General features: G+C 37.0%; 1 protein-coding gene across 1 annotated transcript; it reads right to left on the minus strand.

The window, feature by feature from the left end:
* Positions 1-242: 242 nt before the first annotated feature.
* Positions 243-8,665, minus strand: LOC110659244 (uncharacterized). The gene is made up of 22 exons (XM_058139227.1): positions 8,447-8,665; positions 7,978-8,057; positions 7,708-7,794; positions 7,568-7,618; positions 7,356-7,473; positions 7,194-7,250; positions 6,402-6,466; positions 6,186-6,269; positions 5,696-5,746; positions 5,534-5,599; positions 5,082-5,128; positions 4,729-4,798; positions 4,402-4,464; positions 3,862-3,951; positions 3,726-3,764; positions 2,218-2,367; positions 2,071-2,148; positions 1,893-1,978; positions 1,434-1,482; positions 1,256-1,336; positions 907-1,000; positions 243-454 (listed from the first exon to the last, which is right to left on the minus strand). The coding sequence occupies exons 1-22, from the start codon at positions 8,562-8,564 to the stop codon at positions 390-392; spliced, it is 1,689 nt and encodes a 562-aa protein (XP_057995210.1). The 5' UTR covers positions 8,565-8,665; the 3' UTR covers positions 243-389.
* Positions 8,666-13,914: the final 5,249 nt, after the last annotated feature.

Genomic DNA, 13,914 nt, shown 5'->3' on the forward strand with positions numbered 1-13,914 from the left:
CTTATTGGCTGCAAACTGAATCCTACAAAGTTGCCTTGTATTAGTAACAAAAATGAAATAGAACTGCCCACAATATGCATGAGATCAACCCAAAACCATTCATAACACAGACCAATTGGTTGATATTAGTTTCTATTTTGATGGTCATGTATGACTTGTATAGGTCAGAATAGGAAAGCCACTGCCAGTCAACTAACAATTTACATTTTACAACTAGGCAGAAAGCACAGTTCCAACCCAGATGAACCACAAGACCAGTTTCATTTCAACCTAAAAAGTTCTTCAAAATTTTGTCAAATGAACCTAATCTCTTTCCCAAATTTTACTCTTTTCTGATAAGAAATAAGTAATAACTACCTCGAATGGCTGATTTGGAAGCATTATGCAAATCAAACCCCATTCTGGTGATTGTTAAGATATCCTTCCAACTTTCCCGTCGCTGCCAATATGAAACCTACATTGCAAATGTCAAAATCTTAACACCAGAATACCAAAATTGAACAAAAATCTATAAATTGCTTGCATGAATAAATTTAAAGAAATTGCCCACATTCTACTCCTTTTCTATCAATAACATTGCAGCCTTCCAAAAACAAAGGATCTTTCTAGTTTTTTGGGGAAAATAGACAATTTCCACACTAGATCACCAAATAAATAATTGCATGATAAGATTTACGTTGAAGACGACAACTTATAGCCAATAACTATACAAGTTTGAATGCATCACTCAAAATTATTGGAAGTAAAACATTTCATTTTATTGCTATTCTGCACTGATCTTTTCCTTAATCAAAAGCCCCATGCCTCTCTTCCTTTCCATGGACACACCCATCCATATTCCCATTCTGCTCACAAGGGTATCACAGGTGAAAAAAGTTCAATTAGTGATAATATCATAACAAGTACCTAAAAATAGAGGTGAGGGCCTTCGGGGACGTGATTTGAACTCTGGATGAAACTGCACACCTATATAAAAAGGATGACTTGGAAGCTCTAAAATCTGCAGAACAGAAGACAATTTTTAAGCTTGAGATTTCAACAGTATTGCTAAGCATAAAGTTCAGTCCTGTCTCTTCAGCATAAAGAATGGCAGCTAGACAAGTTCTAACCCATTGAGCTTTAATGCATGTGAGAAATGCATTAGAAACAAGATTTTATATATATATATATATATATATATATATATATATATATATATATATATATTCGAGAAAAAAAAAGAAAGAAAACAAAGCTAGAGGATAGAAAAAAAAACCTCCATTCTCTTTCTTGTTTCATCCTTCCCAACAAACTTTAAACCTCTTTCTTCTAGAACTCCAATTACGTCAGGGTTTACCTGCAGCATACGATGTCAAAACATCGTGCTTAATAAATTAATAATATCATGTTAGTTGAGCACTCTCTCTTCCAACTTATTAAACCTTGCAACTAACCTCATATCTATGACGATGCCGTTCATCTACATACTGAGGATTACCATACCTAGCAATTAAAATCAATTAAAACAAGTGGATGCAAACACCAAAATATTCAAATCACACAGGCGGTTCATTATGTCCCAGCAACAGTAGTAGCCTCAAATCTAACATGCAGCAGCACGTAACTGGTTGCTGGTCAACAAAATGGCCAGGGAAGGGGAAAAAAACAAAACAAAATATATAAATATCTGCTAAAGCTCCTTTGGCTTCAATATGATATAGATGTTGCTACTGATATTACTTTTTGTTTTTTTCTTAAAGTTTAGTGAAGGCTTCACTAGTTATGGGCACAGAAACTATATTCATAGTACAGATAATACGCACAAAAATAGAGAATCTTCAAACAGTATTTTTCAGTAACAAGGTTGCTTCATGTACATCCGAAATAGATGAAATATAAAACAAAACACATACAATTTAGCAGTACTACAATCAGGGGTCTGGAAAAAAGTCTTCCGGGATCCTAATCTCATTGTGCTTCCCATGTGTGTTGTTGAACCCTGCATTTAAGTAAGATGATAAAACAGTAAAAGTAAATGCAACTACATGTAAAAAGTAAGTAAAAAATATTAAATGTACAATAGTTTCATACCTCAGGCATGAACATCACAACACGGTCAGCTGTTTGAGCATCAAACTCCTCGCTATTTGCTCTTTCCATACCCAAAGCCTAAAATGAATAATTAGAGTAGGACGTATAGTTGTAAAATTGAAAAGTTCTTGGAAAGAAATCACTTACGGATCTAGCAAACTCAATAACAGAAATCTGCATGCCTAAGCAAATCCCAAGGTAAGGAATATTGTTCTCTCTGGCATACTTGGCAGCCAGTATCATTCCTCTTACACCACGATCTCCAAAACCTCCTGGCACTAAGACACATGCTGCATTCTGCAAATGAGGATTTTGTCAAAAACAGATTCTGAAGAAGAAAAGAAGGGTGAGGTTTAGGGGTTTGGGGGGTAATCAGTCACCCTTTTCCCTTCTATTAAGAAAACATCTGTTTCCGCTGAACTAGGGGTGAGCATTCGGTTCAAACCAAACCGAATCAAATCATGAAAATCGAATTACATATTTTAGAAACCGAACTGAACCGAAATGGATAAAAAATCGAATCGAACCGAACCACTCTATTTCAATTCGGTTCGGTTCAAACCGATTAGTTTTGATTTTTGATTATGTTTTAATTGACTTAATTTTCCAGTTATTTGATCTGATTTTTACCTTAATTTGAACCCAATAACCATTAATCAATAAAATTAAACAATTTATATATATATAATTACATATAATTCATAAATTCCCCATAAAAATAAATCAATTCAAAAATTAATAAACCTATTTGGTTCATTTCGGTTTAATTAATTTTTTTCTCTTCAAAACCGAACCAAACCGAAATAACCGAAATTTTTATAATATAAAATCGAATCGAACCGAATTATATTAAAAACCAAACCGAATGATCGAATTAAGGCAGTTCGATTTGGTTTATTCAGTTTGAACCTAATAATGCTCACCCCTACGCTGAACCACCAAAAGTATAGGCACAGACTAAAAAAAAAAAGCCTAAAGGGAGAAAGGGAGAGTTGCATCATTGAGCAATTTAGAGTTAAAAGAAGAATAGGAGACGGGAGGGGGCCTGCAAGAGAATTTAGAGCATCCAAAACCCTCGTTACAATCTACTTTGCTACATTTTTCTCCCCTTCCTCCAGTCTTTTTGAAAAACCAAGCCCAGGCTATACAACAGGGGGAAACCTTTCCTCCCAATCCCCCCCAAACCCCACCCAATAATAACTCTCCTCATCCATGAGAGGTTGCTAGCATGGTATTATCAATCTATTTTAATAAAAAATAATAATAATAATAATTTGTTCAGTGATTATAATACCAAATGCTTGAAACATCAAGAAACAAGTGAAGGAAGCAGTTTAAACTTCTAACTCATAGTCCTTGAGAAAGGCAGGCGGATGTCACAATGTAAACATCAGACAATGATAAAAGGGTGGGAAGGAACAACTACAATATCATTATGTTGAAAGTCCACAATGGAAAAGCAAAGCAATTAAAAGAAAATGATGGCACCCATGAGAATTGTGTAAATGAATGTCAGTATTCAGTAGCATTCCTCACACAAGGATGATTGAGAAGTCAAAGTTTTTAGGGGAAGGATATATGCATATGAGATAAAAGGAAAAAGGAAAACCAAGGAAAAGAGAAGAGTAAGCACACAGATATTGTTTAAATCCTACCCTCAAAGTCTCCCAAGCAGCAGCATGAGCTTCTGGTGTCTGTGTAAGACAAAAAAAAAAAAAAATGTTAATAGAGGGAAGACTTTTCATAAAGATACATACCAGGAATCTACATGCAACTAGACAGGTTCAATACCAATTTTGCACTATCATCTTCAAGATCTGAAGCTGCAATCCAATCAATTGATGGCTTCAATGAACATGCAATACAAGCATGTAGAAGGGCCTGCAAGCATGACAAAGCACGTTAATAAGAGGTTGAAACAACAATGTCTATATTTTGAGCAACCCAGCTTCACTGTTCATATAGTCTGTCTTATTGAATTATGTAAATGGAAATAAATAATTGGTGGTCATATACTTTTATGCTAAAAAAATGCATAATTCTTCCATAAAACAGCATGTGCTTGAAATGTACATAGCACATCACTGATTCCCTTCAAAATCATTTAGATCATAGTTAAAAAAATCAGTCAATAGCGGCACAATGTTACACAAATACAAACCCACACTTACATCTCCTTTACTCTATTAGCATCTAACATCTAAAAGGATATTTTCTTCCAAATGAATTTTAATTGGTCAAATAACACAACACAGAGTAGAGAATCAAATTACCCTGTACAGGGTACATTTTTCTTCCTCAAATTAAAAACCAAGATAAAAGATAGCATACCTTCACAACAGATAGATACGAATCTGTCAGGCCAACATACTTCCCAACCATTGCAATCCTAACCTGCACATTTTAATCTCACCTCGTTTGAGGAACAAGAAAGAATTAATCAAACAAGACAATTACAAATGGTGACCCAGTGCCCAAACCATCCCACATTTGTGGGCTCTGAGAGGATGGATGTACGTAGCATTACCCCTACTTGCAGAGAGGCAGTTTTCGTGACTTTAAACTATGACCTCCAGGTCACAAACGGAGTAACTTTATAGTTACACTAAAGCCACCCTCAAATAAGACAATTACAAGCTAACTGATTATAATACTTACAGAATTGGTGAGATTATCATAAGTCTCTGCCATCTTGGTCCAATCTTGTAAATCAGGAGGTGTTGCAATGCTGAAATAGAACATTATGACTAGTTAGCTAACCTGATCAACCTTCTTGCACTCAATATCTCATTCATAGTTTTTACCACACATTTTGTTTTGCAAGTGTCCAACAAGTTCAATTGTTAGCTATACCGCCAATAATCACAATATAAAAGGCAAAAAGAAATGTAATCAATCAAAAGAATTAAAATTTAGCTAGAATCAATTTTATAACTAGCTTTATTCCATTGTACAACAAAATTTTGGTTGGGTTGAGGTTGATTAGTGCCACAACTAAAAGAAAATTTTACCTGAGCAAGTTAAGTTGTTTTAGAATTGCATGATGACCATTTTGGTTCTGTAAAATAAAACAATATCAAACAAAATTAAAACACATATGAATTGTTGAGAAAACGTATCAGGCCGAATTCCACCCCAAAAGGCACCTTATGAGGGAAAGATTGCCCAAGTCATATGGAAAGCACATTTACCAATACCCAACCAATGTGGGACTTAACACACCCCCAATGAGGTTTGTAGGATTACACATTTTTAGGTGGCCCAACATCGAGATTGGAGACCATGTTGATAAAATGGATTAGGCCTAACTCCACCTTAAAAGGCACCTTATGGGAGAGTATTGCTCAAGTCATATAAGAAGCACTTTGCGTAATACCCAGTCAATGTGGGACTTAACATGAATGAAAAAAAGAATCTGAAAAGATTAAGCTTCCAAGAACCAAAGAACTAACATGCAACCTACCATAAGTAATAGAGGGATATGCCAAATGTTTGGAACATAATGGATATTGAGAAGATTAGCAGCATGCTGACATTACTAATATATTCTTTAACAATCCAAATAATTACAAGATATATAAATATCACTAGAATGGTTACAAAAAAAAAAGTTTTTCAAGCTTACCGGAACATGACAAAATTGAGACAGTTTCTCCTTTGTATTTTCCAACAAAGGCTGCAACATAATTAGCAAAATTTATTCTAATGCCTAAACTATCAAATTTAGCCTTAAACTAAATGTTAGTAAAAGCAAAGCTAATAATGTCATGATAACTAGCACATAAAAGAAATACACAAGGACTTCAAAATGTTCAGTAGTGGAAATCTAGGTAAAACTTGGGTAACACAAACTAATTCAGCTGTGTAATCATCAAAAGGAGCATAGCCACACATCTAAAGATAATCAGTGTTTACTAGTTTCAGGAGATTTACGACGATACAATAGTATATACAGGAACTAAAATGACAAAGCTGATATACTGGGTCTAAAAAATGAGTTGTTCAAGGCTTCAAGCAATTCTCAATGAAATACTGCAAAGATTCTTTGGCCAAAGAATTCTGCTCAATAATCCTCTTGCAAAAGTATAGATATCACACAGGGGAAATTGACTTACCTGAGCAGACCGACATGCCAATAGGTGTGGAGTCAAGCCTAATGCTCTCAATTCACGGACACTGTGTTGTGTAGGCTTAGTTTTCTGCATTCAGAAAACAAAGTAGGTGGCATGATCATGCAAATGGAATATAATGAACTTGGACTCCAAACAAATGAATTCCAACTTGAAGAACTAACACTTATTATTTAAATTCAAAAATGAATTGATTATTACTTGCTCTCCAACAACTCCTAGCACAGGTATCAGGCTCACATGAATAAGACAGAAGTTTTCATGTCCTGCAAAGGGAAATTAATGTTAGCAATGATTACAATAATCATGAAATAATCTATTCAAGATCATTACAGGTACATGAGAGAAGAAATTTGCTACCCTCAAACATGGGTTTCTGTTACTTTTAAAAAAAAAGAAAAAAGAAGAAGAAGAAGAAGAAGAAGAAGAAGAAGAAGAAGAAGAAGAAGAAGAAGAAGAAGAAGAAAGAAAGAAAGAAAGATCATTTAATGTTAGCATGTTAGCAATGATTATAATAATCATTAAATAATCTATTCAAGACCATTTACAGGTACATGAGAGAAGAAATTTGCTATCCTCAAACATGGGTTTCTGTTAGGTTAAAAAAAAAAGGGGGGGAGAGAGAGAGAGAGAGAGAGAGAGAAGAAAAAAAGGAAAGAAAGAAAGAAAGATTAATAAAAATGCCCCTTATACGCAACTATTTAGTTCATTTAACATACAGTCATGCAAACAAATCCAAAAAGCATAACAGAATGAATAATTTAACAAAAATCAAATAAAACACAATTCTTGTAAACTATCGAGCCAAAACAGTTAAAAAGTTCATAAGATTTCCCAAAAATCTTTTGGGGCACTTCCTAGAGGTTTAAATACACACCACTTTATAGCATGTCAAGGACTACTAATCAAATCAGAGAAAAAGGATCCATACATAAAGTAACATGGGTAACACTAATAATGTCCCAGAAGATATAGCAAAAAGCATAACTTTACCAACTGAAAATGACAATTGACGCAAAGCCTCAATGAATGGCATTGATTCGATGTCACCTAAAGGGGAAACAAAAGGCATAAATTATCCCTTCATACAAAATCAACAAGCAGATACAGAATTTTTAATGAGGCTGATCTATCTTTGAATCAAACTGCTCTCACCTACAGTTCCTCCCAATTCTATCACACACACATCTGCAGGGCCTTCCTTTCCATCCACAGGAATGACAGCAACCGACTCAACCCAATTTTTAATGGCATCAGTGATGTGTGGAACCACCTGGAATTTACTCAAAGCTCAGTTACCAATAATCTGCACATGCATAATCCAATTAAAATTAACAAGCATAGTCTAGTTAGCTACAAAGCATCACCTGAACAGTCTTTCCCAAATAATCACCTCTCCTCTCCTTTTCAATCACAGACTGATTAAAATCAAACAAAATCAATCGCTCAGAATATCTACAGAACTAAAAACCTGATATATTTGAATCTACTGGCTATGTTCAAGTACCTGAAATATCTTTCCGGTGGTAATGTTGTTATCCCTTGTAAGTGTCACATCCAGGAACCTCTCATAGTTACCCAAATCTAAATCAACCTTTTAAGAGAAACCAAGGTGTAAACCTGTTAATGTATTGATTAGCACATCATTTTCGCTACCTGAACATTTACATATGCACAAGCAACAAAAATATAGTATTGTATCTGGTCTCGTGAGAAAAAAAAATGATTCAAAGAGAGTTTATATAGGAAAAGAGAAACAAAGTTGAAAGGGTTAGACCTCTCCGCCATCATCAAGAACAAAGACCTCCCCATGCTCGAAGGGGGACATGGTACCAGCATCAGTATTCAGGTAAGGATCTGCAAAGATATATGCAGAAATATAAGGCAGTGAAAAGTAAAAGGCAATTGCTGTAAGATCAAAACTCAAATTATTTAGCTGCATCAAAAAAGAAGTAAGGAGAATACACATCAACAAATGGACTAAAAAGAAGAAGAAGATGGTGCACACACTGCCACATATACCCACCAAAAGAGTAATAAGCCAAAAACAAAATACAATGCAACTAAAAAAATATTAATAAAATTAAACAATAAAACTTAGAAAATTAAAGATTCCAATCATTCAAGTACCCCAAGCATTACACGTTATTATTCCCAAAAGAAACCAACATATAACGGAACAAGTAAAAACAGAAGCCAAAACAGAAATAGGTAAAGAGTTACAGTTAAATACAACTAAAGAAAACCTATTTTGATGGAGGTGACTCGAAGGCCGCAAGCTTTAAGGACGACGCCTATGCTGCTAGCAGTAACGCCCTTGCCGAGCCCACTGACAACTCCTCCTGTCACAAGCACGTACTTCATTTCTCTATCTGAGTGTCTTTGACCTGGGCTTTTGTGGCGGTTCCCTTGTGTCTCCGTGTGTAGGCAAAGTGTTTGGATTAATGTCTGAGCGGGAAAGCCGACACAAATTGCCTCTTGTAAAACCCAGGAGAGGAGAATGGGACTGCGCTCAAAGACTTGGTAAGTAGGTATTTATACTTTTTTTTTTTTCCCATGAAAAGTGTTAGAATTTGAGAAAACAATACAAAAAAAGGCCCAAAGCCATCCATGCAATTGGAACATACCAATGTACCAATGACAGGCAACGTGAAAATATCAAATCGATTTCCTGATTGTGACCATCTTATTTGTAATATTTCTATCTCAAATTTCATATAGATTTTAACATTTTCTTTAGCATTGTTAAGTACCTATCTTTTTAAAATAGCTATCTTACCTTTTCTTTTCTTTATGCCTAATAACGCTAATCAAATCTTTTATTTTATTATATATATATTTTAAGTATCCAAAATAGCCATCTTTTTGTTAAAGGATCATATCAATATATAAAAGTGTAATTTTGGATGGTTTCTCCACCATAGACATTGGAAAAAAAGCATACCATACCAACCTCACTTTGCCCTCCATTTTCCTATGATTCTTTTCCCAAGCACCAGCATTCTCACCACAAAAAGAATTCACCTTTTTCTCTGCATGCCATGTTATGCACATTTCGCCCCGACACATTAATTGTAAAAAGTCTCTCTCTCTCTTAATTTATTAACGTAACAGTCACTTTGTATGCCATGTTATGCACTTCCCTTTGGGTCAGCCAGACCAAGAGAAGTTGTTCTCCAGGAGAAAGGAATTCATTAGAGAAAACTCGATCTCTATCAGGAGCAACAAGCATCCCTCGTAAGATATTGTCTCTTCACTTGTAACAGATACATGTGAAAAATGCTTTGCCTACACGAATAAGAATTAGCATCAAACAATAAGGAAGCTAAACGATTACCCTCAAAGTGGATTTCCTGTCTGAATTTGCATTTGAAAACTAGATTTTTCCGTCAATGCTTTGGATTCACGTGCATCTCAATCCCCACTGTGAATTGCTTTCGTTGATTCAATTTTTCTTTTTCTAAAATAAACTGAAACCAAATCCATTTTAACCTTTACAAGGATGAAAATGAACTGTTGGATTTTCCCTGCTACTTGGCTGCTTACCACAAGACATGCATTCAGGGGGAAAAAAAGCGCTAGTAAATAGGGAAAAAAAAAAACTCGCAATTTCTTACAACTTTTAACTCTTGTTCAGTTCTTTTGAGGCAATGTTACAAAGTTGCCATTAAAATGAAAGGCTCTAAAGGGAAAGATACTCATAGATAAAAAATGTAACACGCCTAATTTTTAAATTTATTATTTTATGGATAAATATTAATATTTTATTTTATTTAAATTTTAAAAAATTATTTGAAATTTTTCGGGTTTTAGAAATCGAATTCGATTTTTCGAAAATATAAACTTTGATGATTTTTAAAAAATTTAAAGACCACGTGACAAAATCAAAAATATATTTGAAGTCTACGAATTTTTCTGAGTTTTCTAGAATTTTTTCGAAATTTTTGGGCCTCGTTTTCGATCCCAAGGCAGAGTAAAAATTTAAAATTTTGTATCTTGAATTAGACCGGCCGAATCGAACCGGATCGAATTGGACTGATCAAATCAGACCGGCTTCTTCTTCCTTTTTCTTTCTCCTTGCGCGCGTCCCGACCTCTCATTCTCTCTCTCCAGTTTTCTCTCTCCTCCCTCCTCCCCTCGCAGGCCAGCCGCCACCCAGCCCTCCCCACCTCGCCGGCGCGCCACCCCAGCCTCCCCCAATCGCCGGTCGCCGCCTGGAACGCCAGGAAACCGCGCGCAAAGCAGCACGACACGCAGCGCGCCGCTTCTTCTTCCTGGTTGAAATCCGGCCAATCCGGCCACCGATTGGGCCGGGTCTTGTGTCAAACACCATCTACACCTCGAGAGCTTTCCATAGACACCAAGAACACCAAAATCCACGGAGTGGTTTGCCCAATTTTTGTCCAGGAAGTTTTAGCCCATTTTGACTTTTTGGATTTTTTCTCGCAAACCGTGAACACCACGAGAAAACCGAGAGTACCAGAGCGCTCCACTCGTCGAGAGCTTCGCGACAAAATAAATTTCGAAATTTTCTGATATCGTTTTTTGATGGGCCCCATGGAACTTCGTAGTATTTTTCTGAGAATTAAATGAGCTTAGAAAATTTCGAAAAATTTATGTACTAACCCCCATGTTGTGAGCTTCGTGTGGGTACCTTCAATTCGCGGAAATTCAACAGTTGTCCGGGTCTGTGAATTTCCGGCCAGACAGACCGGCTACCGAAAAAGTCTTGGAATTGGATCGGGATTTTGGCTACCCCACCTTTGTCAGACGCCCCGAGCACGTTCCCTAAATCGAAATTGGCATAGGTAAACCCGAATCTTGCTTTTTCATAATTTTCTAGTACTTAAATGGGATTAAAAATCTATAAAATATTCGTGGTAACTCAGAAAATTATGATTCTTTTTGCAATAGCCTAGTAATATTGCTAAGGACCGCGGGGCAAAGTTTTAGAATTTTTAGAGTTTATTTGGGTAGTTTTTGCGAAAAGGGTCAATTATAAAGACAAAACTGTAATTTTACATCGTGTGATTGATGACTGTTTGGATGGGCCCAAGAGGGGCTGTGTGATATGATTGAGTTGTGGGTGTATAATATGTGAATATAGAAGTGTGTTTTAAACCCATTTGCAGGTTGGGTAGATCCTAGGTATAGGGGAGACTCTGCCAGATTTTCGGCACGACTTAGAATGTATTTGATCTTTTCTTAGGTTGTATTGAGTCAATTGTATTAAACAATTGTAATAAAATTATCAGATGAGCCGATGACCTTCTTCCTTCGCTCAAAGGATGGCCAAGTCTAGTCTGTGAGTAAAGTATTAATTTTAATTGTAATTTCGATATTATTATATGTGTAATGCATGCCCATGCATCACTTATATGTATATATCTATGTAGTAAAACCCTAGGCACGTTTTATGTTGCATTAACAACTGTTAAAGTGCCATAGATGTTGTTGTGGTAATTTAGAGCAGCGTGCGTGCGTTGGCGTGCGTGTGATATGGTGTTGGCTATTGATAGGACGGGTAGACACGGCTTGAGATCTTTGCTGGGACCCGATCCTTCGGGGTAGACACGGCTTGAGTTCTTAGCTGGGACCCCGATTTGGTTTATTAAGCGAAATTCCGGCTTGAATTCTTCGCTGGCACAGGTTAGATTTAAGAGAGCTGTATAGGGGATCATCTCCCATATATTTATGATTTGACATTATTGGGTGTGTGAGTGCTTCAAATTACCTTTTTGCTGTTATGATGTGAAAATATTGCTGATGTTGCATTTCACTCTACAGGGTGCATTAACTTTAGATAGTTATAGAGATTATGGTTAAAATTGATATTTTACTCTCTGAGTCGAACGCTCACTCCTGTTCAATATTTTTCCAGGCCACAGGAGGATATTTTTGAGGTTAACCTGCTTTTCTCCCTCGCAGGTCGTTTATTAATGTTTGTATAAACCTGTTAACTCTTAGAATTTTCGCATGTGTTAGAAGTATTTATTTGATTTGGGTTTGTAATATAATTATCATGTTGGACCCGTAAACGTATTATTACATGCATGTTTGATGGACTGGATGAGGGAGCTGAGCTCCCATTTATTTTTATAACATTGAGTATGTGAAGGGTGAGCTGAGCTCCCCAGTTGATTATATATAGTGTTTACAGGTCGGGTGAGTCAAAAACTCCCCGTTGAAAGGTCCACTTTATGGCCGGACTATGTCCGGTTGAATTCTTGAAATTGGGCCCAATGGGCCTTAGAGTTGAGTTAAGGAATAGTTAGGCTTACTACGGGCCTCGGGGGCTTTAGGCCGGCCCAGGTCCTAGTGTCGGTCCGACCAATAAGTTGGGTCGTGACAAATGTGATATCAGACCTTAGGCTCCAGATTCATAGAGAAAAATTGTCTAAAGTATTGGGAAGAGTCTAATAGGAGTCACATGCGAAAAATATGGTCCACATTCGTCTTGCATTATCATCTTTGCTTCTAGTTTCTACTTTATATAATTATGTATAAATATGAATCTATAGAGTTGTGTAACATGCTGTTTTAAATTTTATGGGCTAATACTGCTGAATTTCAGGAAAATGCGTAGAAGGTGAGAGCCGCCATCGCACTGTAACTGCATTTGCACGACGAGGTGTCGGACAGATGAGGCGCCGCCAGGAGGCGGGTAGGAGGCCTAGAGTCGCTTAAGTAGAAGAGCAGTGCCACGATTCAGATCGATCTTTTATGACACAGGGTCCCATGGACCCAATGGCAGCTACTCTAGCTGGGTTGCAGAGAACCATCGATATGATGGCACAGTATATGGTCCACCCTCCCTAGCAACAGCAGTCCATCGCACCGAGAGAGGAACCTTATAAATAGATAATCAATTTCAAGAAGTTGGTGCCTGGTACTTATGATATGTCAGATGATGCATATCGATTTTTGGATTCCTACGGACAGGCAGGAACAGAATTACAGTTGACTGATAGAAGACTTATAGAGTGTATGCAGTATGTCATGGGGCCTATGCCTAGACAATGGATGAATGACTACATATTACCTCGAATGGAGGGTTTGTCGTGGACCCAGTTTGTAGAACTGTTTATCCAACGGTTTGTACCAGAAAGTTTCAGAGATCAAAAGCAGTGGGCTTTTGAGGCCTTAAGGCAAAATGGCAGGTCTGTAGATGAGTATGCTACAGAATTTCTAGAACTAAGCAGGTATGCCCCTACAGCAGTAACTACAGAAACTATGAAGGTGAAGAGGTTCCTAAAGGGGCTTGACATGAGGTATGCAAACCTGGCCATGTTGTTGGATCAGTCTTTTGATGTGGTGGTTGATCGAGCCAGACAGATTGAAATTAGCTATGCTGTGGATGACAACAGAAGGGCAAAGAAAAATAGAGCAGAGGGTTCTTCCGGTGTTCCCCACATGGGTGCTCCGGATAGTGGTGGCCAGAGTAATTACAGAGAAAGAAATAGGAACAAGAAGAGTGGTTTTATACACAAACTTCGAGGGTTCAGGCTAGGGTACAGATCCAGCAGTGGTCATAGTTCGGGGTACAACAGTTCTGGGTCTGGTTCAGTATCCTCCTTTGCACCTTGTGCACAGTGCGGAATAGGACATTCAGGACCTTGTATGATGGGTTCAGGAGTATGCTTCAGGTGTGGCCAACCAGGTCACTTTGCTAGGGAATGCCCCGTGTTCAGCGAGCCACAAATGAGGTCACAGG

Source organism: Hevea brasiliensis, chromosome 2 (assembly GCF_030052815.1).
Source record: "Hevea brasiliensis isolate MT/VB/25A 57/8 chromosome 2, ASM3005281v1, whole genome shotgun sequence".
NCBI classification, from domain to species: Eukaryota; Viridiplantae; Streptophyta; class Magnoliopsida; order Malpighiales; family Euphorbiaceae; genus Hevea; species Hevea brasiliensis.

What these genes read in the sequence shown, in the direction of transcription:
- LOC110659244 (XM_058139227.1), bottom strand. Translation starts at nt 8,564, where the DNA reads ATGAAGTACGTGCTTGTGACAGGAGGAGTTGTCAGTGGGCTCGGCAAG. An exon ending in AAACAACTTAACTTGCTCAG is followed by an intron (nt 4,799 to 5,081) that starts GTAAAATTTTCT and finishes GTTCTATTTCAG; the next exon opens with CATTGCAACACCTCCTGATT. An exon ending in TTGTGATGTTCATGCCTGAG is followed by an intron (nt 1,979 to 2,070) that starts GTATGAAACTAT and finishes ACTTAAATGCAG; the next exon opens with GGTTCAACAACACACATGGG.